Source organism: Schistocerca piceifrons, chromosome 4, assembly GCF_021461385.2.
Source record: "Schistocerca piceifrons isolate TAMUIC-IGC-003096 chromosome 4, iqSchPice1.1, whole genome shotgun sequence".
Lineage (NCBI taxonomy): Eukaryota > Metazoa > Arthropoda > Insecta > Orthoptera > Acrididae > Schistocerca > Schistocerca piceifrons.
This window is the reverse complement of record NC_060141.1, coordinates 455,224,073-455,251,203: the sequence shown is the minus strand read 5'-3', so window position 1 is coordinate 455,251,203 and position 27,131 is coordinate 455,224,073. Positions and strand designations below refer to the sequence as shown.

Sequence of the window (27,131 nt, the reverse complement as noted above, 5' to 3'; positions counted from 1 at the left end):
GCCATGTCTCCACAATATCCTTTCTTTCAGGAGTGCTAGTTCTGCAAGGATCGCAGGAGAGCTTCTGTAAAGTTTGGAAAGTAGGAGACGAGGTACTGGCAGAAGTAAAGCTGTGAGGACGGGGCGTGAGTCATGCTTGGGTAGCTCAGTTGGTAGAGAACTTGCCCGCGAAAGGCAAAGGTCCCGAGTTCGAGTCTCGGTCGGGCACACAGTTTTAATCTGCCAGGAAGTTTCATATCAGCGCACACTCCACTACAGAGTGAAAATCTCATTATGGCCATACTTATCTCAAAGTTGATCAAAATAAAAGGAATCTCAAAACTGCGACCACAGATGAAACCAAAGTACACATTATAGTGTAGTATCAGGCAACAAGTGATTAAATGTGCATGAAATGTTTCACAGAGGAAAAAGTGTTACATTGTACCGGGTGATCAAAAAGACAGTACAAATTTGAAAACTGAATAAATCACAGAATAATGTAGATAGAGAGGTACAAAATGTACACAATAATAAATGCCCATGCCCCGACAAATGATAAAAATAATAAAAAAGAAGACAGAGAAGAGGTAGAAAAATTTTGGGAGCTCTTAGATCAAACGACGAATAACATTAATAAAAATCACATCAAAATTTTAATTGGAGACTTCAATGCCCAGTTAGGAAGGGAAAAGAGATATAGAGACATAATAGGGAAATGGACAGCACAAAGAAGAACAAACAAAAATGGCATAAGACTAGTGGAATTTTGCAGAAACCATGACATGATCTCAAAGTCGACGTATTTTAAGAGAAGACCAAGTAAACTAAAAACTTGGAAACATCCAGACTGGAAAAAAGGAGAATGGCAACTGGACCATGTCTGCATGGATAAGAATTACCACAAGGAAATTTACAATGTGAAAGTACTGAGAGGGGCAGATACCGGATCAGATCATTACATGATAAAAATTAAAATTAAATTAACCCCATTAGCAAAGAAAAAATCCCACCAGAAGAAGAAGAGAACCTATGACCCTCATAAACTGATACAAAATGAGGATTATGAAGCACAAACCAGGGATATAAAAATAACAGATGATCTGGAAGAAATAATTCCCAAATTGAAACAAATAGCTGAACAAGTTGCCCCTATAAATCCAAGGAAAAAACACCAGTGGTGGAACGATGAACGTGATGAAGCAGTGTTGGATCGACACCAAGCCTGGTTAAGGCATCAAAATGAAAAAACAGAAAAATCATATTTGGAACTCACAAAACAAAGGAAGACAACACAAAAAATAATAAGGAGAGCTAAACGTCAGTACCAAAAAGATATACTTCTAATGATAGAAACAAATAGTGAAAAAACAAACTCAAGAGACTATTACAAAATATTTGGCAGACAATTACAAAGATATGATCTTCCAACATTAATGTTAAAAGATAAAGATAATAACCTAGCCCATAGCAATAGTAAAAATACAGAAATTCTAGCAGAAACATTTAACATTTATTGTGAAAAAACATTTAACAAGTTACTAAATTGTGAAGATCCCCCAGAACTTCTTCAGATAAACACAGAAACCCCAATTAAAACACCAGCAGAAAATATAAATCCACCTACAATTAATGAGATCTACAGAGCTTTGAAAGAACTCAAAAACTACAAAGCAAGTGGAGAAGATCAAACGTTTGCTGAACTTTGGAAATATGCAGCAGAACCAGTAAAGATAGCATTACACCAATGCATAGTAAAAATCTGGAATGAAGAGAAATTACCAGAAAATTGGACTACTGCTATAATACATCCATTACATAAGAAAGGAGAAAAATCAAATCCAGACAACTATAGAGGAATTTCCCTTTTGGACTGCACGTATAAGATCATGTCAAGAATACTATACAACCGCTGTAAAGATCAACTAGAACTGGAACTGGGAGAATATCAAGGAGGATTTAGATCCTGGAGAAGCTGCCCAGAACAGATAATCACCTTGAAGTTAGTTATGGATGTCTACAAAAGAAGGCAAAAACAACTAGTCATAACCTTTGTAGATTTCAAAAAGGCGTATGATTGCATCCATAGATCTTCAATGATGAAAATATTAAGGAATTTTGGACTTCATCCAAAATTAATAAAAATGATACAGTTAACCTTAACAAACACCAAATCCAAAGTAAAATTTAGAGGAGAAATATGTGAACCATTTACGATTAAAACAGGGTTGAGACAGGGAGATTGTTTATCACCATTGCTATTCAATTGTGCTCTTGAATATGTAATGAGAGAATGGTAGAAGGAAAAGCCTATGAATATTAAAATTGGAACTAAGAAAGATAAAATAAACCTAAATTGATTGGGATTTGCTGATGACCTAGCATTACTAGCTAATAATATTCAGGAAGCCACGAAACAAATAACAAGCTTACAAAATATAGCACAAAAATTAGGACTCCAGATATCATTTGAAAAGACTGAAATAATGGTAACGGATCCACTTGTAATAGATCACATCACAGTGAACAATAGGGAAATTAAAATAGTGAAACAATTTAAATACCTGGGTGAAATTATAACACATAAACTGGACGAGAAACCTGCATGGCGAGCAAGAACTAATAAAATGATAAAAGCTCAAAAACTAACATGGTCTACGTACAATAAAAAATGTCTATCAATTAAAACAAAATTAAAACATTACAAGACGGTGGTTCAACCAGAGGTTACATACGGAAGTGAAACTCTTTTTAAAGTCACCCAGAAAAACAGAATTGACAAAATTTTAAAAGTAGAGAGAAGAATTGCTAGAACATGCATAAATAAGAAATATCAAAAAGCTGGGCAATGGCGGATAGTTCCAAATGAAGTGGTATACAGAGAACTGGAGCCCATCACTGATACTATACGAAAGAAAAGGATCTCTTTTTGTGGTCACATTCTGAGGACACCAGAAACCAGATTATCAAGGAAAATGATTGAGAAACTCTGGAATTTGAAACAACAAGGAGGATGGCTAAAGGAAATAAGAGAGGATATGGAAGAACTGGAAATAACTCTGGATGATCTGCAGAACAAAACGCCAAATTTAAAGAAGTTGAGGGACACAGAAATAAGATTTAAACCAAAAATTGACAAACGACATACAATGAAAAGGGTATTTACAGATAAGGAACGACGAAAAGCATCGGAACGAATGAAGAGATACTGGGCCACTCGGAAGGGGAAAATACCAAAGAAGAGGACCAGAAATGATTGACTGAAGTGGTCCAATGAGGCCGTAAAAGCAGAAGAAGAAGAAGAAGAAGAAGAGAGGTACAAATTGACACACACGCTTGGAATGAAGTGGGGTTTTATTAGAACCAAAAAAATACAAAAGTTCAAAAAATGTCCAAGAGATGGCGCTTCACCTGATCAGAATAGCAATAATTAGCATAACAAAGTAAGACAAAGCAAAGATGATGTTCTTTACAGGAAATGCTCAATATATCCACTATCATTCCTCAACAATAGCTGTAGTCGAGGAATAATGTTGTGAACAGCACTGTAAAGCATGTCCGAAGTTATGGTGAGGCATTGGCATCAGATGTTGTCTTTCAACATCCCTAGAGATGTCGGTCGATCACGATACACTTGCGACTTCAGGTAACCCCAAAGTTAATAATCGCACGGGCTGAGGTCTGGGGACCTGGGAGGCCAAGCATGACGAAAGTGGCGGCTGAGCACACGATCATCACCAAACGACGCCCGCAAGAGATCTTTCATGTGTCTAGCAGTATGGGGTGGAGCGCCATCCTGCATAAACATCGTACGTTCCAGCAGGTGTTTATCAGCTAGGCTGGGGATGATGCAATTCTGTAACATATCGGTGTACCTCTCACCCGTCACGGTAGCAGTTTTGCTGTCCAGCGCCATCTGTCAAATATTTTGTAACCTTTGGTTTTTTTTTTGTCTAATAAAACCCCATGTCATTCAAAGCAAGTGTGTCAATTTTTACCTCTCTATCTACATTTTCCCTGGTTTATTATGTTTTCAAATTTATACTGACTTTTTCATCACCCGGTATATGAAACACTAACAATGAAAAGGATTTGGCGGACGTTGATTGCTACATTTGATGAATGCTGAATAAAAGCAAATTAAAAATGAATCCCTCTGCACCATTTGGACCACTATAAAAAACTTTATTTTGTGAGGCAAAAGCATTTCTTGCAAAAATCAAAGCAGTCGAACAAGTCAGTGGCCCTACACAAAAAAGGAAGGAAGGCCATACGCTACGAACCACCAATTTTGACAACCTTTGGAACACCAGTCAGGGTGTCACTTGAAAACGTCTCGTGTGAAAGGTCACTGTGCTTCTTTTTTAAAAATTTCATGATGCAGGGTCCATTTTGAACCAAGGAATAGTTAGAACACTAGAAAATGAGGAATTTTTTTCTTATACAGCAGGTCCATATCTAATAATTTCAGAGAAACTGAAGCATCAGTGATTTCAATCTACTGCAAATACACTCAAGGAGGGAACACGCATGCAGATTGGGTGGTGGTCAAGTGGTATCACGTCATCAATTAGATTACAGTCTTCTATGACCATGATCACACTTTCAGATACATTTTTAACTAAAGATACAGAGTGTTCTACAATATCAGTTGTCAGTTTTCAATATTTCACATAATGCTGTCATACACAGGGTATTGTTGGACAAACTTCCAAGAGAAAAGTCTTCATAAACAAACAAAGTTTGTTGCCTATTGGGTGGGCAACATGAGCATACTAGAAAATGACCTTTATCCCTTACATTTGTTTGAGAGAATTTCACTAGTTTTTCTCCTTCTAAGAGGAATACTATTTTAGGGATTGTCAAGGTCTGCAACAGAGAAAAATGGACGAATATCCCAGAAACAAAAGAACAAACAGAGAGATAGAAAGTAGCAATAATTATGTGACACTTTTGGTCATATTTCAATCTTCAGAGTTCCTCAAAAAAGATAATATTATGAGACAAAAAAGTCACCAGGGGGGAGGGTGGAGGAAGGGGGGAGAAAGTAAAAAGAGGATCAAAAACGTATCATGAAAAGTTCTTAAGCACATATGCTGATTATTTGCATTCTTGTTCAAACAAATTTCGGGCTTGCAGCCAGTCATCGATTAATTCATTGCATGATATTTTGACTGGGCACCTGTGAACCATCAAAGACTGATGAAGACTTGCTCCATTGCACCCTATATAGCACGCTGCGAGTATTCCACACATGTGTCAAAATTCAAGTTGAAAGACGGACCAGACTTCTGGCGGCAGTGCCCTCGCTGGTGGAACCTTGAAACTCCACTATCCTCTGTGTTAGTGCTTGCCACAGCCGTTGGCGAACTCTGCCGACTTCAACTAGAACAAATCATGAAGATGACGGGGTTCCCTGCTCTGTGCAACTGGTAGCCACTAACATGGTTCATCAGATTTTCCGCCAACCGTATTTATAAGGATTCTTTAATAATGGAGTCCCAAAAAGACGTAGCTGTGGTCAGTATCTCGGTTCTATCATACTCAGTTGAATGTCCAGTCAAAAGACAGTGTTTGGCAATAGCAGACTTACTTGGTTGCAAAAGGCAAGTGGAAAACCGATGTTCAAGGATTCTTGCTATTTTAAATGAAATATTGCCCCTTAAAGGAAGAAATGATATGGATTTTGCCGGTGTGTTCTCCTCTTTAACCACTTCCTGATACTTGATTTTAACTGACAGTGTCCTGTTAATGTGCTGGGGGGAATATCCCTTCTTTCTAGATACTGTATTTAGGTGGGTGAGCTCTTTAGGTAAACTACTTATATCTGAGACAGTGTGAGCTCTGCATACGCGTGTTTTAAAAATGTTCATAGTTTGTGACGGGTGACATCAACTTGACACTCGCAAATACAAATTGGTACGAGTGGGCTTACGATAAACTGAATGCCCCAGTGAACCATCATTGTTCTTTTTTTTTATTTTCATGGTGAAAGGATCAAAATCCTCCATAAAAAGGTTGGCCACCAAGGGAGACAGGAGGGCTGCCTATGCCGAACACTGTATTTCCATTGGACAGTCAATAAATTATGATAGAACTGTGATTCTAACCACAGCTACATCTTTTCGGGGCTCCCTTACTAAAGAATCTGGGGAAACATACCTGGCAAAAAATTTGATGAGCCGTGATAGCTGCTACCAGTTGGACAGTGTGTGGAATTCCATTATCTCCACATTTTTTTTTTTTACTGAAGAAGACAGAGTGCACCAATGGACACAACGAGCAGTAACACAGAGGACAGCTGAGTTCCACGGTTCTACAGGCGAGGGCGTTGCTGATGTGATGGGTGGTCTGTCTGGTAACTTCAAATTTGATGCATTTGCGGAATACTCGCAGCGCGCTATATAGGATGGAATGGAGCAGGTCTTCATCAGTCTTCAATAGCTCACGTGAAGATGACTGGCAAGTGCTCAGGCGAAATATCATGCAATGAATTAATCTATGACCAGCTGCAAGCCCAAAATTTGTTTGAACATTCAATTCGCCATGAAAGTTTTAAAATTTACACATTTATTCTTGTTCACGAAAGATTTATACTATTCAGAATCTCAACAGTTAATTTTTGTGAAAAAAAATAAATAAATAAAAAAATAATAATGCAACTTTTTTATTTATATATTTATTTATTTAAATAATAATAATAATAATAATGCAACTCCCGTGTGGGGTTGTTAGTACCCCCATCGGGCGCCTCCCCAGGTGGCGGATAGGGGAATGCCTCCCAGATATAGGTGGTACTGGGGAAATCAAATACCCAGGGCGGACCAAAAACTAACGAAATGTAGCGTCTGAACTCCTAGAGGAGCGGCTACAAACAGCGTCTGTTCTCCATGTTAGGAGCGGCTGAACACACACTCTGAAACTTACAATCCCAGTTTTAACCTCGGAATGGCCCAAAAAGCCATCTCCCCCCTGAATTTCAAACAGCTATGCATGATGTCAATTTCTCTAGATAGAACTACTCCAGGAGGTAACCAATCCTCCGCCGCTATCAGCAGCGCAATCAGGCCTAAGGATTCTGGAGAGCCTGAAGCACCATGTCGTTCAAGAAATTCAAAATCCTCTAAACTGAAGAAAAACAACGTACATTTCTTTGGAACCCTAAATATTAACTCGCTCTTGAAGCCGGGAAAACTGAAGCAGCTCACCAAAGTCTCGAAGGTATATAAAATCCAAATATGTGCGCTGCAGGAAACCAGATTTACAGATGAAGATTTAATGGATTATGAAGGATACAGGATATTTAAAGGAAAGAAAGGCTGGAACCCATGTGGAAGAGGCCTTCCCCACCTTGGAACAGGCTTTATCGTGAAATCTAACTGGGTAAACTCAATAACCGACTTCCAGTCACCTAATGAACGCTTGTCTTTTCTCACGTGCCGCGCCCTAAATAAAACCTATACACTTATTAATTGCCACGCACTCATCAACAATGAAAATAAGAAAAACCCCCAGAAAGTAGATACATATTGGGAATCTCTAGACCACGAACTTTCTAAAATCCCAACATCAAATGTGAAAATACTGTTTGGGGACTTCAATGCACAAATAGGCCAAGAAAAAAAAATACAAAAAAACAGTAGGAAACTACCCGGCTCACAAAAGGACAAACAGAAATGGAGAAAGATTAATAGAACTATGCAAGGGTCATAACTTAAAATTGATGTCTACAAACTTCAAAAAACCTCCTAAGAAACAGAAAACATGGAAATCACTGAACACAAGTATTGGAGAGTTCCAGATAGATCACATAGCCATCACACACTATAATCAAAAAGAAATAATGAATGTGAGAGTTTGGAAAGGGGCAAACATTGTAACTGACCACTACTTATCGACAATCAAATTAAATTTCATACCACAAAGAAAGAAATAAACACAAAACAGGAAAACTCAAAAGATAGACGCAAACATCCTGAAAGAGAAAAGAGAAGAATTCTGTCAAAACATAGTTATATGTTCGGATAAATGGGAAGATATAAAAGAAGGAATGATAAGATCTGCTCAAGAAGTCGCAAAAATGAAAAAGAGAAAGAAACACGAATGGTGGGATGAGATATGTGAGGAAGCAATAGAACAAAGGATGAAGGCATGGAAGAAATGGCACTCAACCAAAAGTGATAAGGACTACCTGGAGTTCAAACAGCAAAGATCTTCTACAGCAAAACTCATTAGATCAGTAAAAAGACTATTTGAAAAGAACCAACTTACACAAATGGATAAAGATTTTAAGAGAAACAATAACAGATCCTTTTACAGCACATTCAGACAGAAACTACAAAAATATGTAGCACCAAATCTGTATTTTAAAGATACCAGTGGAAAACTGGCAATGAATAATGAAGAAAATTGTGAAATATTAGCAAAATATTTTGAACAACTCCTCAACTGTCAGGAACCTATTGAAAAATTACCAGCCAACACCCCAAACACAGTAAACAATAATTCTGAACCCCCATGCCTCATAGAAATCAGAGAAATCATTAAAAACCTTAAGAACAATAAAGCACCAGGGGAAGACATGATAATTGCAGAAATGTGGAAAAGTGTGGATAATACAACTCAAGAAAAACTACTGGGAATAATCAATGAGATTTGGAGAACGGAACGTATACCGGAAGAATGGAAAACTGCATTAATACACCCCATCTTCAAGAAAGGGGATAAAACCGATGCAAATAACTACAGAGGGATATCTTTACTTCCGGTAACGTATAAAATTCTATCTAAGGCCCTACAAAACAGATTGGAGAAACAACTTGATCAAGAAATTGGTGAATACCAAGCAGGCTTTAGGAAGGGAAGATCTTGTGTGGAGCAAATTTTAAACTTTAATCACTTCAAGAAGGCGTACGACTCCGTTGACAGAGCAACCTTGGTTAACATCCTTAGGGAGTTTGGAGCAAACAAGAAAACAGTTGCAATCGTCAAAGAAACACTTACGGATACCTATGCAAAGGTAAAGTTCCGTGGTGAGGTATCCAGACCATTCAAAATCAGAACAGGATTAAGACAAGGAGATGGGTTGTCACCTACCCTATTCAACTGTGTGTTAGAAAAAGTTATTAGAGAGTGGAGGAAGAAAACAACTGAAGAAGGAATACAAAAAATCAGATTAGGAAGAATAAAGGATGAATTAGAAGTAGATTGCCTCGCTTTTGCTGACGACTTAGCGATTCTGGCAGGAAGTTTGGAAGAAGCAGTCAAACAGATCAATATTCTGAATGAAACAGCAGAAAAAGCAGGACTGAAAATCTCCTTTGAAAAGACAGAGTACCTAACCAACGTAAAAGAGGCACCGAACAATATGATTACAAAGTATGGCCAGATAAAGAAGGTTTCTAATTTCAAATATTTAGGGGAAATCATCCAGCCCAATGCTTCAGATAAAGAAGGAAATAAAACAAGAACAAGAAAAATGGAAATGGCATTCCAGCTAACAAAGAATGTGTACAACAAGAAGTCAGTATCAATTAACGCAAAAATAAGGCACTACAACACTGTGACTAAGCCTGAGTGTCTGTATGCATCTGAATGTTTAGCAATGAACACTAACAAGGAAATGGAAGCTATAGCAAAAAAGGAGCGAAAAATCATTAGAAGAGTACTTGGGCCGAGGTTTGAGAATGGGACTTGGAAGCTTAGAAGTAATAGAGAAGTGTATGACAAAATTGAGAAAGTGGGAGATACTATGAGGAAGAGAAGAGTAAGCTTTTACGCCCATTTGAAAAGAATGAATGATGAAAGGCTGACAAAGAAAATATTCATGTTTTTTGACAAGAACCCCAGAACCCAAATTACCTGGTTCAAAGAAGTCAAAGCAGACTTAGAGGAGATGGGTATAGGAGAAGATGATATAACCAACAGAGACTTAATGAGAGACAAAATTCAACATTTTGAAGGATTTGAAGTGAAGAAGAGAAGAACTGGAAGAACAGTGTGGACAGAAGACCGAAGGGAGCAGCACAGAGAGAGGATGAAGACATATTGGCAGAAGAGAAAAGAGGAGGAGCGCAATAGGAGAAATGTACATTGAAAAATAGTTGTTTAACGCGGTCTCTAGACGACCAAAATCGGAATTAAAAAAAAATAATAATAAAAAAATAAATAAAAAATAAAAATGCAACTAGCGGTGTGTGTGTGTGTGTGTGTGTAAGGTCATCTTCCGGTCAAATGCTTACATGTTTACTAGTTATCCTGTTGTCCCTGTCTGTAACTCAACATCTCTGCTATATGGTGAGTAGCAATCCATCCTTTTCATAGTTGTTGTTGTTGTGGTCTTCAGTCCTGAGACTGGTTTGATGCAGCTCTCCATGCTACTCTATCCTGTGCAAGCTTCTTCATCTCCCAGTACCTACTGCAACCTACATCCTTCTGAATCTGCTTAGTGTATTCATCTCTTGGTCTCCCTCTACGATTTTTACCCTCCACGCTGCCCTCCAATGCTAAATTTGTGATCCCTTGATGCCTCAAAACATGTCCTACCAACCGATCCCTTCTTCTAGTCAAGTTGTGCCACAAACTTCTCTTCTTCCCAATCCTATTCAATACCTCCTCATTAGTTACGTGATCTACCCACCTTATCTTCAGCATTCTTCTGCAGCACCACATTTCGAAAGTTTCTATTCTCTTCTTGTCCAAACTATTTATAATCCATGTTTCACTTCCATACATGGCTACACTCCATACAAATACTTTTAGAAACGACTTCCTGACACTTAAATCTATACTCGATGTTAACAAATTTCTCTTCTTCAGAAACGATTTCCTTGCCATTGCCAGTCTACATTTTATATCCTCTCTACTTCGACCATCAGTTATTTTACTCCCTAAATAGCAAAACTCCTTTACTACTTTAAGTGTCTCATTTCCTAATCTAATCCCCTCAGCATCACCCGATTTAATTTGACTACATTCCATTATCCTCGTTTTGCTTTTGTTGATGTTCATCTTATATCCTCCTTTCAAGGCACTGTCCATTCCGTTCAACTGCTCTTCCAAGTCCTTCGCTCTGTCTGACAGAATTACAATGTCATCGGCGAACCTCAAAGTTTTTACTTCTTCTCCATGAATTTTAATACCTACTTTGAATTTTTCTTTTGTTTCCTTTACTGCTTGCTCAATATACAGATTGAATAACCTCGGGGAGAGACTACAACCCTACCCTGTCTCACTCCTTTTCCAACCACTGCGTCTCTTTCATGCCCCTCGACACTTATAACTGCCATCTGGTTTCTGTACAAATTGTAAATAGCCTTTCGCTCCCTGTATTTTACCCCTGTCAACTTCAGAATTTGAAAGAGAGTATTCCAGTTAAAGTTGTCAAATGCTTTCTCTAAGTCTACAAATGCTAGAAACGTAGGTTTGCCTTTTCTTAATCTTTCTCCTAAGATAAGTTGTAAGGTTAGTATTGCCTCACGAGTTCCAACATTTCTACGGAATCCAAACTGATCTTCCCCGAGGTCCGCTTCTACCAGTTTTTCCATTCGTCTGTAAAGAATTCGCGTTAGTATTTTGCAGCTGTGACTTACTAAACTGATAGTTCGGTAATTTTCACATCTGTCAACACCTGCTTTCTTTGGGATTGGAATTATTATATTCTTCTTGAAGTCTGTGGGTATTTCGCCTGTCTCATACATCTTGCTTACCAGATGGTAGAGTTTTTACTTTTCATAGTATTGTCATTAAAAGGAAAAAAATGGTTCAAATGGCTCTGAGCACTATGGGACTTAACATCTGTGGTCGTTAGTCCCCTAGAACTTAGAACTACTTAAACCTAACTAACCTACGGACATTACAAATGTCCATGCCCGAGGCAGGATTCGAACCAACCACAGCGGTTACATGGTTCCAGACTGAAGCCCCTATAACCGCACGGCCACACCGGCCGGCCATTAAAAGGAGCTACTGATATTTATACCAGAAATAGTATACAACTTTATCTAATAGTGGCACTTATGTACGAATAAGCAGAAGTAACGACAGATTTTGTGGAAGGGTCGAATGCTTCATGAAATATGCACATTTAATTTGTGGAGCCTCCTTCTATATGTAGATCTATACCAAGTCATTTACCAATGAGTGGAGAAAAGCTAGTACTCATCTATCTGCCTGCTAAGTAGTGCACCATTGTTCCACTGAAAATTCATAGCTTCTCTGTTCCCTGCAAGTATTTGTCCTCAATAAAATGAAATGAAGTAATGAAATTTATTGTAGATGGCCCAAATTTCTGAAAAGGGATCTATATATGCAAAGGAAATTACTTTTGTTCCGCTGATGTATTGTACCTACTTGATCTAACTTGTCCATGTCTTAACTGTATGTTATCAAATTTACAGCATAAATTTTGGAAATTTTTTCCTCACACTTTGACCTCATGAAACTGCAATTACAATAAACTAATTTGATTACTAAAATGCAGTTTAGGTAAATTAAAAGCATTACTTGTAACAAATGTAATACTAATCGGGAGTTAAGAGAATATCACATCACCTAAGAATGTGTTTCATTTCATTGTCAAATGATGAAGGTTGTATTGTTTCTTCATTTTAGGACTTTAAAAAACACAATTAATGGAAAATAAACAATTTGTGTGTTCCAGAATTTTGTGCAAATGCTCCTAACACTTTATAAACATGTTACAATTTTAGTTTCTGAGCCATTACAGGAAACACTATTACACAACACACCAGGGTTGCTGTTTTATCTCTAAACAACATCTATGGTTTTACTTTTAAACTGCCACAAACTGACTGTTTACTTACCCCAAGCATTATAAGCAGAATAATCTCCAGACCCAGGAAGTGATGGGGCTACTATACAATGGTGTAGTTCCCCAGAACTGTCGGTAAATACCCATTTGCCTTTAACATAAGCAGTGCGAGTTGCTTCAGCCAAGGCACTAACAGTATCTTGTGTTTCATTGTCTTCCTCACTACAGAAATGATTGGTACTGAATTAGAAGATTGTTGTCTACATCCACAGTGAAATTTAATAATCACTTTGCAATGTTAAGAGTAATGAGATGAAATATTTTTGTGAATACTGTCATTAGTAATATACTGGGCTACTACACTGAAATTCGGAACATTTTCTTTCTTTATAGCATTAAATAACATCAATAATTTATATTGCTTTACGACCAATGAAAGAAATAATAATTTGAACATTTCAGCACCTTATTACTACAACATTTTAAAAATGGGCTTTTGACAGCTCATTTTTTTGCATGATTTTTCTCAATTTGCTGCCCTTACACCAGTAATTCTTATACCTGGATTCTTCCTTACAAATTCTTAGGAAAAATTTGTGAATGGCTTATTCTAATCTATTACATTTCACTTGTGTGACATGAATGAATAATAAAACAAAATATGGGCACTCTACTGAAACTGTGAAAGGTATTTACTGCTTTAGAAAGCACACAGTTTTATTGAAAGCACATTAAATGGTACTAGTTGAACTGTACAATATGTTAAATTCAAGGATAGAAGCCTAGAAAAATATGATAATCCTCGTGCCTATGGATATTAAGAGCCATCTATAAAATTAATTTTCTTTTAACATTGTAAAAAGTCAAACACAATGCAGGTTACAATTAAATGAAGTTAATGCTGTAATTGCTTTTTGCGTGCTGCCTCTGTTGATGAGCTGTTACCTCTGAGCTGATGGAACTTGTGCTATGGGGAAGATGTACTGCACAAGTTGCTGTATGCTTGACCTTATAACGTGCTTCAGCTCATCTTGAATTTTCTGCAAGGACTGACGCCTTTCTTCAACATCTTCAGATAGGTTGGCAACAAACTGCTGCAAACGGCAGACACGCTCCTCATATCGTGGCAAGCGATCTGCTCGCTGCTTGTTTGTTTCTATTAAGGCTGCTACGTCATTTCGGCCTAAAACATATGCCTACTGTCAACTAACTATTTGAAATACAACAACATTAAACAAACAAATAATGAAGTCCAAGATTTCTGGCTTTAATCAGAAATGTCTGATCAGGCAGATACAAATTACCTTGGACTTATGCAAACTTCCTATGAGTGTTCCAGAACACCAAAAGTATTGATGACTGGAATGGGAAGAAATTTTAAATTTACATGTCTGTTCTGATGTATGAACTGCAAAGCCGTGTTGTCATCTCGCACTTATGTACTGTTATTACTAGATAATGACAGGAAGGATACTTGACATTTTGGTAATATGCTCAAGAAGCATCAGCAGTCAAGGCACAAACTCACTGCATCTTCAACATATTGACTCAATAATGTGTTAATAAATCATTTGCAATAAGACGCTAACTTTTGGTATTTCAAAGAATATTTCTTTAACTGTGAAGCAGAAACTATTTTTTCTATTTCTGCCCATTTAATAGCATGTTATAAGCAAAAGATGGTGGTTAAAAGACTTAAAAGCAAGAGATGTCACATTGATCCCTTATGCTAGGAACACGAGTTCACTCTCGCATACCTTACGTTTAAGTGCTGGCAATAATCCAATAATAAAATTCACCACCTTCAGTTTTATAAGTAACACTGTACTTCTCTGCCATCTGTTGGCGCCAAGTGGCACTATTTCGTCAACTAAATGTGTGGATAACTATGCTGGAGCACAATTAAGATCTTTGTCAAGAACTGAGAGACGGGAGAAATCTTACGTGTCAGTGAACTTTATAGTCATTTTATGCACAGTTTAACTTCACATGTTCTTATGTCTTTGGTACTTAAATGTGTTATTAATTACCACAATTTGACTAGTAACAATTTTTCAAGAAAATCTTTGGGATAACAATTAATTGAATTTACAGGAGAGATTATTAGACTGTGAAACAAATAAGTCACATTTTAAAACACTGCAGCACATTTCCGATGTATTTATAGCAGTTGTCAATAATTTGTTCACATTTTCCCCAAAATGTCTGACTCACTTGAAGACTGAGAATATAATAAATAAGGCAACTAAAATTTAAAGTTACAAAGCAGAGCTTTATGAAGGAGAAAATAATGATTTTGGTTTGATACAATTATTTCTCTAACTTTTTTGTAGATAATTTGGATGATATTTGAATAAATGTTTCTTTATAATATTTGCAGCAAGTATGTTCATTTTTCTATTCCAGTAAAATAAAAAAAAACCTCTTATTTTCTATGTATTTTAACATCTTAAAAATATGAAAGTAAATAAGGAAGAAAAACATATTTTAATTTGCAATATGCAAACTACTAAGAACTTGGAACTACACTTTTAAAGAACAGATTTCAACAAATTACGATCTATTACCAGCATATCATCCTGGCATCAACGGACAAGACATTTCTCCATAATTTTTCTTTTACTATTGCAGCTTAACATTTGTGAATGAGAAGAAATGACTTTGCAACATCATCTTCCACATGTAGAAACAAGCCTAACAACTTTCATTTCAAAGTGATAGCCTGCTACACAAGTGTCTAAGAGGAAGTACTGAGCAGACACTTGGGGAAGCACAGATGTGAATAAAATGAGAATAATTTGAACTTAAACTTGGTAAAAACAGAAATTGTTCCTTCACTACAAAACAATCTGCACAATGTACAAGTGAAATATGTTACACAAGGTCTGACCAAACAGTGCTCTGTGGGCACAAACACTCCAGCTGGGTTCCTGCCTAGAGCTCCAAGCACAGTGGCGAGTGGAGCTGAGGGACGAGGAGGGAAAGGAACAGGAATGCTAGAGCTTGGCAGTCATCTTGAAACAAGTCAAGCAGTTAGCTGGCAATACTATTATGTCAAATCAGATTTATGTTCTGCATTGGGAATACTATGGCATCCACTCATTTGTCAAAAAAATGTGGTAAAGCCACATCATTCAATGTGGAATGGGAATCGCTTTACTTTTCGTATAGTTTGAAAGCCATGCAAACGGGTGGGGCATTACACTATTATGAACTGGAACAACACTCACTGGAATGTCATTACATCAGCCACAAAGTCGATGTAATGCACTTGTCTTCTGACGAATGAGTGAACGCTGGCTGAAATGAAAGCAGTGACTAGGGAAAAACTGAGTTACAGTAAGTGGGGTAGTTACAAACTCTCTTATGGTTGACATCAATTATTTCAATTCCTAAGTCTCTTAAAGCAAGGTGAGAATCATTTGGTAACTGAAATGGCAGACAAGATTGACGATAGCAAATAAAAACTGGCCAAGTGCATATAGAATTCGCACATTGCTGGTTTCCAACAAACTTAATAATAAATATAATGAACAATGGGAAGTCCAGGTCGGAATATCAATAATATTGTGAGAAGGATAGTTTGCTATTCACCGTAAAGATGACACTTAAGTTGCAGACAATTATAACGAAAAGACTATTACGTAAAAGCTTTCAGTATAAGCTGCTTCAGAAAAGGAAACTGCACAAACATTCATAAGAGCACGCAAGCAGTCACATGTGTGTGAGGTGTACTTGCTTGTGTGAACATGTGGGCATTTTTCTTTTCTGAAGACAACTTTTGCTGAAAGCTTATATGTAATAGTCTTTTTGTCATACCCGTCTGTAACCCAATGTGTTATCGTTCCAGTAAGTAGTGACCTATCGTTTTCATAATATTGTCATTAATTATGAACAATGGTATAAATAAGTCAACAATGGAATCAAGAGTCTCAGCAATTTTTGCCTGGTATCAATAATGGCAAGATATCAGTCCTACGAATTCCAAGACTTTTGAGAATGTTTTAAATTTAAGTTAAATTATATATGCAAAGTTTCCCCATCAGTCAGTATACTACATAAGAAAAATCGTATCATTAGTTCCTGAGACTAGCCCAGAATACAAAAGAAATGAGCAGGGAACTGCAGTTCATATATCTAGCAGTGAGACCATTCAATTACTACTTGCCAAATTTCATGATTCCCGGTTAATGGGAAGTATCAATAGGTTTTTATGAGTGAGTTTGCAGGTATCAAAGTATGTGACATAAATGGCTATATCTTTTGACTGCACTGACTTAAATTTTTTACATCACCATGGGTACAGTAGACAGACCTCTGTACATGACAAATTTGAACTTGATATGTCTACCCATTTCAGAGAAAAAGATGTCTCAACAGTCAGACAGATTAACAACAAAATGATCCTCCAAGGATTCTGTTTTTAACAATTGAGATACGGAACTCTGAAAATTAATCCTATGGAAAAATCCGCTTCCAAGTTCACGACATGGAACATTTTCGAGAACTCGAGACCATCATTCGTGAGCCAGGTGTGAATGCCTACATTTCAGTAATTGAAACATTTCATCACGAGTTCTGAGAGAGATTTTCTGCACGAATGCAATGACTTCAATTTATCTGTCACACAACTCTTGCTTTTGGCTGCTAAGGTGTCAAATTACTCCCAATTTGATCTGAGACCTGAACAGTGTAGCACCTGGCTCCAATTACTTGTTTCTCCAATCCAGAAATTTAAAAGACTATTATAATGTGTTACCCCAAGAGTAATACCCTCGAAGCACAAACAAGCTGCTTAAATTATTTCAATGTTCTGCCAACAAATGTTTGCACAGGTCTTTTCTTTCTATTATGAAATTGACAAAGTCCCACCAATGTTTGGATTTAAAAGACTTTAATATACATAACCACATGTGTCTGTATGACAAACAATAGTTCTAGATGTATTACATATTCTGAAATCGAAATTTGTGTATATTTATAGACAATGCAATTTAATGTTAAATTCCTGTATGTGAAGTTTTTTTCAGTTCTGTTTACTGTATTAGCACCATCTAATGTACTTTTTAAATTAAGTAATAAAGCTATTACTTTGGGGAAGAAAGACAAAAAATGGGAAATAAACACCTGTGACAAAATGCTGCACATCAAAGTGTGATACAATATTTGTGTCTTAGAAGTAGGCACTGTACTGCAAATACGTCTTCCTAAGCTTCCCACATGTGTAGCCTTCAGCACATAAGCTGTCTCACTCTACACCTTCTCGGAATAATGCAGTAAGGGGGGAGCTGAGCAGCCTCAGTGTCCAATTCCTTGTTGCACCAGTAAAAATACTGTATATACATAAGTTTCAGTCATTAGATTGGAGGGTGGGGGGGGGGGGGGGGGGGGGAGGAGTGAGAAAACTAATCAATGCAAAACTTTTAGATGACAGGAAAAGGTCAACGTAAGCTACATCTAATGTCCATAAATATGTTCCTTGCTTGTGTATCAGACTAGACACAGCAAGTTACATGAGACAAACTATGTGAAAAAACTCTGCATTATATGAGCCTGAGATTTATATTTCAAAAAATGAGGAGTAAGTTTTACTAAAATCTAAAAGATACTGGAAGAGACATGGGAAAAACCTGAAAAGTAAACGTTACTACAGTGTACATTTCTGGAATGACAACCATGCAAAAATTGTATAAGCCAGAAGAAGTAATGCCACAGCTATTATAACATTGTCAGACATATCTGTTACCAAATGATTCTCCAGAAGACAAGTGCACCATATCAATTTTTGACTGAGGTATGTTATGTGATTATAAAAATTTGATTTGATTGAGCAACATTTTTGTTCATTTTGAAAACTGGGATAAAGGGGGTGGAGAGGAACTTCCTCCTTTTTATATCTCATTGGTTCATGTCAAAGGAAAGCCCAAAGCTAAATTACAGTGAAACAATTGAAATTTCAATATTGTGATCATTACGTGGGCCTTTAGGAACACCTAAATATGCTCACAGTTCATAAGAGATCCGATACACAAAAGCAACTGTCTCCAGGATTTGATTTGGCACACAGTTGAAACTGTCAAGTAGTTTTGAAACTGCTCTCTGCCACAGAGTGAAAGACTACTGGCTATTTCAGTAGTATGGCTTGCCATTTTTCAGTCTTCAATATTTTTTGCTAAACATGATTTTGTTACCCACTGAATTATTATACTGCGGTCTTCATATTATCTACTATTCAAAATTATATTATACTTCAGTCATTATGTACTTCTGGAACTAAATTTATTTCTGTAATTGTGAATACTACTGATGTTTGGCTGTTAAGTTTTCATTGTGAAAGCAAAAATTATTTACTTATTTAAATGTGTTTTCTCTTGGCAATTAGTTGAATGACTTTGCAAAGAATCTGCACCCGCTGTTTTGAGTTCATATATCTTATGCACAGTTCACTGTTTCAGTTTTTATACTTTGCGTCTATTTAAAACAATGTTACAGAAAAGAAATGGTACGCCCCAAAAATACACAAACTTGAAAACTTCGCTGTAACATCAGACAAAATTTTATTTTTAATAATCAATTAGTGTTGCATAACAAAATCTTTTTACACACTTGCAGCTGAAATACAGAAAGGCATGTGATATTTATTATGAAGTTTTATGGACTCGTGTTGTGAGGAAAATCACAGGTATAATTGCATATACATTTCAGAGCAAATTTGTCACTACTGAAAGATACCAAAGCTCTGTTGAATTTCAACTTTTTATATTTTTAATATTATACCCAAAAATTTTTTTTTACCAATTATGTGCTTGCAAATCTGTGTGCACTTGGACTCAAGGGGAGTAGGAAATGAAAGAATAAACCTAATGAAACCAAAATTAAATTATTTGTGATAAAAACACAACAATGACCAAAGTAAAAGGTCTGTTCAAAAATGCACATCTGTAAAATCGAAATCTACTTGAGCGTAACATTCAATAATGCCTTTCTCCACCTCATGCAATGTAAGATGCTTGCATCCTCCATGGCACGCTGTTCACAAGTTGGACAAGAAATTACTGCTCAAGCATGAGCCACACTTAGGACGGCAGCCCTTCTGATGTTATCTAGGAGGTGAAGTGGGTTGTTCAACAACACACTGCTAGTTCCAAGTCCCAAGTATGTTTACTTGGATTCATGCCAACAAATGCTGCACATCATTCCATTTCATTGATTCCTGCCTGCTGGAGAAATGTATTCAATGTGGGCATGGTATGCTTATGGATCATCCTCTTGAAAGGTAAACCTGTCACTGAAATGTTGACTGCTGGGCAAGACAACAGGTTGGAGAATCATGTTCCCATTCTGCACAGCCCTCAAATTACACTTAACAGTGATGACAGGCATCTGGCTTCGATAGATAACATCACCCCAAGACACGACTGACACACCTCCTTGCTGAACCCATGGAGTTGCAGGCTTGGAACATGCATTAGTACCTGACTGCCTACGGACTCTTCTGTGACACACATTACGAGTTAGATAAATCCTGCAATTGTTGGTGAAGAGAACCCAATGACACTGATCTATGCTTTATTCCAAGTGTTTCCTACCCCATCTTCATGCAACAGTACTCAGGGCTCTGTACTGCTGTTTTGTTATGCTTAGAGGTCAAATAGATCCTGTGAAGATGGTTGCAAGCAGTATGGGTTCAATTCTCTTCCAGACAGCACACAGATCTATTGCATTTGCTTCAGGATACCTAAGTGTCATAATTTGTGACAGTCATCAGTTGTTATTTCTGACAGCTGAGGCAATCTTTAGCGCAGGGGTTGATATAATGTAGCCAACATAAAACTTTTTTTGAGCAGTTTATTGAATTCTTTGACCCTCTACAGCCCCCTCTATATTTTTATAAAGAAACTGCAGCATCTGAATCTAAATAAGAACTGTTAAGAATAAACTGTTACGTGAGATTAATAAATTCGATTAAAAGTCATAAGCATTCTGGTATTATATCAACCAGTAAATGATGAAGTGGACATTAATTCAAAATAGGTGAGACAGGGTAATACATGAAGGCAAGTCAAAATGTGTTTCTGGTTTATACAGTAAGACGTGAAAAAAACAAGATGCATTCTAATACTGCTGATGTATACACTTAAGTAGAAAATATTAATCCTAGATTCCGAAACTTCCTTCTCCCGGGGGGAGGGAGGGAGGGAGAGAGAGAGAGAGAGAGAGAGAGAGAGAGAGAGAGAGAGAGAGAGAGATCAATTGGGGAGAGCTGGAAAAGGGCACAGGTGGGGGGAGGAATTAAGGGTGAAGGCACAGACTACCGTATTTACTCGAATCTACGCCGCACTTTTTTTCCGGTTTTTGTAATCCAAAAAACCGCCTGCGGCTTAGAATCGAGTGCAAAGCAAGCGGAAGTTCTGAATAATGTTGGTAGGTGCCACCACAACTAACTTCTGCCGTCGAATATATGTAGCGCTACACAGGCATGCTTTGTAGGCACAAAGATAAATACTGGCACCAAAACCTCTGTGTCAGTAAATAAATTTTTTTTAAAAAATGGTGGAAGAGGAGCTTTTTTTCTCCGCCTCGAGTTTCGACCACTGAATTTTCATACATTATCCAACAAAGTAAATACAAATTCCGTATTGTTCATCATCGAATGTAGCAGAATTTCAATGTACTACGAAAATCCGACTGGCAAGACTGTTTGGGATGTTTGTCAATTTGGCCATCTCTTTACGTTCTGATTTTTTTCCTACCTGTGAGAAGAGATGGTTGCTAATAGGAACCTGATGAAATGTGTATCAGATGCAGTATTCTCTTCACCGTAAGAATAATACGAATATAAACATTTTGCCATGTATTCTTTCGTGTTTGCTGCTATCTCATTTAAATCCTGTCTGCCTGATAAACTATGAAATTAGAGTGAGACAACAGCAAGTGCGGAACAATATACGTATCGTGTCATGTTTATATTCGTATTATTCTTATGCCTAATAGTGATACGGCCAGAAATGAAGCACGGCAACTGACTATAGATTTTTAAATCTAAGATGACTAATTTCTGTGCAGAATTTGATGTGCTAAAGAAGCGGCCGCAAAGATTTTCAAACGGAGAAAAACTCTCGTTCAGAACATGTCTATTATTTTATTATTTGGTTCTTGTTGACCATTATCAAAGAAAGCAGCAGTGTAAGTAACAACAAATAGCAGTCTCTTGCCATTGTTTCGCTAATGAGATGATTCCTCTCGTCTTTTTTTTTTTTTAATTGTAACCGGCGGTAGCGCGCACAAAAGCAAGCCATACCGCGAGAGGCGACAGGCCGTAAACACGCACTATCAGAATGCGACAAACAATGCATGACACAGTACAGTAATGCATTTTCAGCTTAGAGTGACGTAAACAGCTATAACACAGAAAACGGCACTTACCAGATCAAAGCAAAATAAGCAATCGATTAAAACCAGACGAAGCACTTGAAAAAGGAAGCGTACCCATATAAATACGGACGGAGCGCCTGACGCATAGCAATGGCTAACTGGCAAAGCTTAACTGCTAAACTTACGACTCGAACCAAACTACTGTAGCTGTATCGTCATTCATTCGACCTAAATTGTGTCTCATATTACAATGGACCAACGTTGTTTCCATTTGGAGGTGCAGCCTAAGACTTTTCTCTCCCCTTGAATTTCGAGTCTCAAATTTCAGGTGCGGCTTAGATTCGGGAAATTTTTTTTTCCTTTATTTCGAGTCTCGTTTTTCAGGTGTGACTTAGATTCGAGTAAATACGGTACTCGAAGACAAGAGGCTATAAGGGGTCCACCAATTGTCCTCAAAATAGTTGCACCCTTCTCATCCTAAACTTGTCCCTAATTTCCAACACTTGTAAACCAAGCGTTAAAATGGAGCATACATGCTCTGAAAGCTAAGATTACAACTTTCTAATACGTTTCTATCAGCGGTGCTAGGTATTTCGCTCCTTTCAGAAAAGTACTGGCCATCTATTCTATCTCTCTGAAATTTAAATTCTTTCCACTGAATTTTCCCAATGATATAATACAATTTTAACCACAATTCATGCAATAGGCAACAATTCACTGAATTTTAGAATACAAAATATATTTGTTCCTAAGGATAAGATTATGGTGGTTACCTTTTACAATGTTGAGTGCAGTCTCTTTATTCAGTAATTCCAAAAGACGTATTCTTTCTTTGCAAGCATCTATTTCACATTGCTAAAAACAAAAAAAAGGTATTTATTGCCAAATAAATATTTTTAAATGATGTAGCTTATCATTTAAAAGAATACACTGATTATCTCACTCACTCACACACACACACACACACACACACACACACACACACACACACTAGCTTTTAACTTAAAACATGATAATACCCCACACTGTAATACTTTAATATGACATTGTAATCAGTTACGTCATAAGTATAAATTAGAAAAATGTAAACCCCACAGCATCTTTCAAGTAAAACCATGTTCCAATAGCAGAGATAATCTGGTTGGGATGAAAGCAATCCGCACATCACCTCTGTGATTAGCAAAACTGACAAACACCCTTATTGTATGCACAAACCTCAATTTACACAAATCAAAGTACAAAGAAGTAATTTTTCATGCTCATCATGGCAAATGAAAAAGTGATGAACATGGGGCATACAAGGAGCGGCAATAAAGTAATGAGACTGATGTGGAAAAAAAATGTTACTTACCATTTTAGTCAAGTTTAGTGTTGTCTCATTCAAAGCAGTTCCCTTCTGATTGCACAAACTTTTTCCAGCACATCTGCCATTGATGGTAACATTTCTGGAACTCACCTTCTGTAATCTTCTCGTCACAGCTTTTTGGATGTCTTGTGTTGTTTGAAAAATGGTGTCCCTTGACCGCCGTTTTGACTCTTGGAAACAGAAAAAAATCGCACGGAGCAATATCTGGCGTATAAGGTGACTGTGGTAGTACTGAAATTTGTTTGGAGGTTAAAAATTGCTGTACTGAGAGCAGTATGGGCTGCAATCATTTTCACGGATAATCTTCGATCAGATTGTACGAGTTCACACATCCTGGCCAAGTTGACATCTGTCTGTGAGGTTGATGGTTGTCCACTGCGGTCTCTATCTTCAACATTGGTTCTGCCTTCACTAAACATTTTATGCCAACAAAAATCTTGAGCTCTTGACATAACCACCTCTCCGAAAGCCTTCTGAAGCTTACTGCAAGTTGTTGTCGCGTTTTCACCCAATTTAATGCAAAAAGAAATGGCATACCATTGCGCAATATTATGTGGTTCCATTTGCGTAATGAGAGACACAAACACACGTTAACTTATTACAGCACAACTCACGAGTGAGCAGCTGCATCGGTGTACCGCTTGGATTAGACGCACCTTATAGACCAAGATCAAAAATATTGTGCCTAAGTAAGCCTGCAGGGTTGCCACATCTTGCAAAGAAAATCAGTCTCATTACTTTATTGTCACAGCTCATATACCACAATTGATTGGTATTTGCCTGGGAATGATTTTACAGCTTAAACGTAAGTACAAACCAACAAGCAAGGGCAATCCAAAGAATTTTCTACAGTATTTGCATTTGAGGAACAAACATAAAGCTGCAAAATGTTCCCAACGGGCTAAGAACAGTTAGATATAGGATACTCCATAAACAACAGTGAAGAGAATGGCAGAAAGTACTGCCCATTGTAGCAGATTTCAGGAAGGAAGACAGTGTAAATGCTTCCTTACACACCATAATTAATCTAATTTTGTCTTCACGATCCCTATGGGGTGATACATATGCATTGCAGTATATTCCTAGCGTCATCTTTTAAATCGAATTCCTGAATTTTTGTAAGCGTGCATTCATGAGATATTTCATGCCTGGGATAGTTCATGCCTATCTTCAAGACTCTGTCAGTTCAGTTTCTTCAGCATCTCTGTGACTCTCTCCAATGGGTCAAACAAACCTGTGACCATTCATGCTTCCCTTCTCTGTGTTGTTGTTGTTGTTGTTGTTGTGGTGGTGGTCTTGTGGTCTTTGGTCCAGAGACCGGTTTGATGCAGCCCTCCATGCTACTCTATCTTGTGTACGCCACTTCATCTCCGTATAATACTGCAAGCTACATCCTTCTCAATCTGCTTAGTGTATTAATCTCCTGGGTCTCCCCCTATGATTTTTATCCTCCACGCTTCCTTCCAATACTAAGTTGGTGATTCCTTGATGCCTCAGAATGTGTCCTGCCAACAGATCCCTCCTTCTAGTCAAACTGTGCCACAAATTCCTCTTCCACGCTTCCTTCCAATACTAAGTTGGTGATTCCTTGATGCCTCAGAATGTGTCCTGCCAACAGATCCCTCCTTCTAGTCAAACTGTGCCACAAATTCCTCTTCTTCCCAATTCTGTTCAGTACCACCTCATTAGTTACGTGACCTACCCATCTAATCTTCAGCATTCTTCTGTAGTACCACATTTCAAAAGCTTTTATCCTCTTCTTGTCCACACTGCTTATCGTCCAAGCTTCACTTTCATACATGCCTACACTCCATACAAATGCTTTCAGAAAAGACTTCCCGACACTTAAATCTATACCGAATGTTAATAAATTTCTCTTCTACAGAACGGTTTTCCTTGCCATAGCCAGTCTACATATTTTATCCCCTCTACTTCGACCATCATCAGTTATTTTGCTCCCCAAGTAACAAAACTCATCTACTACCTTAAATGGGTTGGGTTGTTTTGGGGGAGGAGACCGGGCAGTGAGGTCATCAGTCTCATCGGATTAGGGAAGGACGCTGTCCTTTATGGTGAGTGTTCATCGGAGGTGAGGGTACCATCTGGAGTGCCCCAGGGAAGTGTGGTAGGTCCGCTGTTGTTTTGTATCTACATAAATGGTCTTTTGGATAGGGTGGATAGAAATGTGCGGCTGTTTGCTGATGATGTTGTGGTGTACGGGAAGGTGTCGTCATTGAGTGACTGTAGGAGGATACAAGATGACTTGGACAGGATTTGTGATTGGTGTAAAGAATGGCATCTAACTCTAAATATAGATAAATGTAAATTAATGCAGATGAATAGGAAAAAGAATCCCGTAATGTTTGAATACTCCATTAGTAGTGTAGCACTTGACACAGTCACATTGATTAAATATTTGGGCGTAACATTGCGGAGCGATATGAAGTGGGACAAGCATGTAATGGCAGTTGTGGGGAAGGCGGATAGTCATCTTCGGTTCATTGGTAGAATTTTGGGAAGATGTGGTTCATCTGTAAAGGAGACCGCTTACAAAACACTAATACAACCTATTCTTGAGTACTGCTCGAGCGTTTGGGATCCCTATCAGGTTGAATTGAGGGAGGACATAGAAGCAATTCAGAGGCAGGCTGCTAGATTTGTTACTGGTAGGTTTGATCATCACGTGAGTATTACGGAAATGCTTCAGGAACTCAGGTGGGTGTCTCTAGAGGAAAGGAGGCGTTCTTTTCGTGAATCGCTACTGAGGAAATTTAAAGAACTAGCATTTGAGGCTGACTGCAGTACAATTTTACTGCCGCCAACTTACATTTCACGGAAAGACCACAAAGATAAGATAAAGAGAGATTAGGGCTCGTATAGAGGCATATAGGCAGTCATTTTTCCCTCATTTTGTTTGGGAGTGGAACAGGGAGAGAAGATGCCAGTTGTGGTATGAGGTACCCTCTGCCATGCACCGTATGGTGGACTGCAGAGTATGTATGTATGTAGATGTAGAGTTAGCTGCCATTCTTTACACCAATCACAAATCCTGTCCAAGTCATCTTGTATCCTCCTACAGTCACTCAACGAATACACCTTCCCGTACACCACAGCGTCATCAGCAAACAGCCGCACATTGCTACCCACCCTATCCAAAAGATCATTTATGTAGATAGAAAACAACAGCGGACCTACCACACTTCCCTGGGGCACTCCAGATGATACCCTCACCTCCGATCAACACTCACCATCGAGGACAACGTAATGGGTTCTATTACTTAAGAAGTCTTTGAGCCACTCACATACTTGGGAAACAATCCCATATGCTTGTACCTTAGTTAGGTGTCTGCAGTGGGGCACCGAATCAAATGCTTTCCGGAAGTCAAGGAATATGGCATCCGTCTGATACCCTTCATCCATGGTTCGCAAGATATCATGTGAAAAAAGGGCGAGTCGCATTTCACAGGAGCAATGCTTTCTAAAGCCGTGCTGATGCATGGACAGCAACTTCTCAAGGAAATTCATTATATTCGAACTGAGAATATGTTCGAGAATCCTGCAACAAACCAATGTTAAGGGTACAGGCCTGAAATTTTGAGGATCCGTCCTAACCTTCTTATATACAGGCGTCACCTGCGC

At 37.9% G+C, this 27,131-nt stretch overlaps 1 protein-coding gene across 1 annotated transcript in view; it reads right to left on the bottom strand.

Annotated features, from left to right (window-relative positions):
* The window catches only part of LOC124796429 (beclin 1-associated autophagy-related key regulator), a 132,097-nt gene that overhangs the window by 86,519 nt on the left and 18,447 nt on the right, over positions 1-27,131 (bottom strand). The window contains exons 3-5 of the mRNA XM_047260617.1: positions 22,900-22,981; positions 13,697-13,934; positions 12,804-12,973 (exon numbers count right to left, since the gene is read on the bottom strand). Of these exons, the coding sequence (XP_047116573.1) occupies positions 12,804-12,973; positions 13,697-13,934; positions 22,900-22,981 (490 nt within the window). The remainder of the gene's footprint in view (positions 1-12,803; positions 12,974-13,696; positions 13,935-22,899; positions 22,982-27,131) is intronic.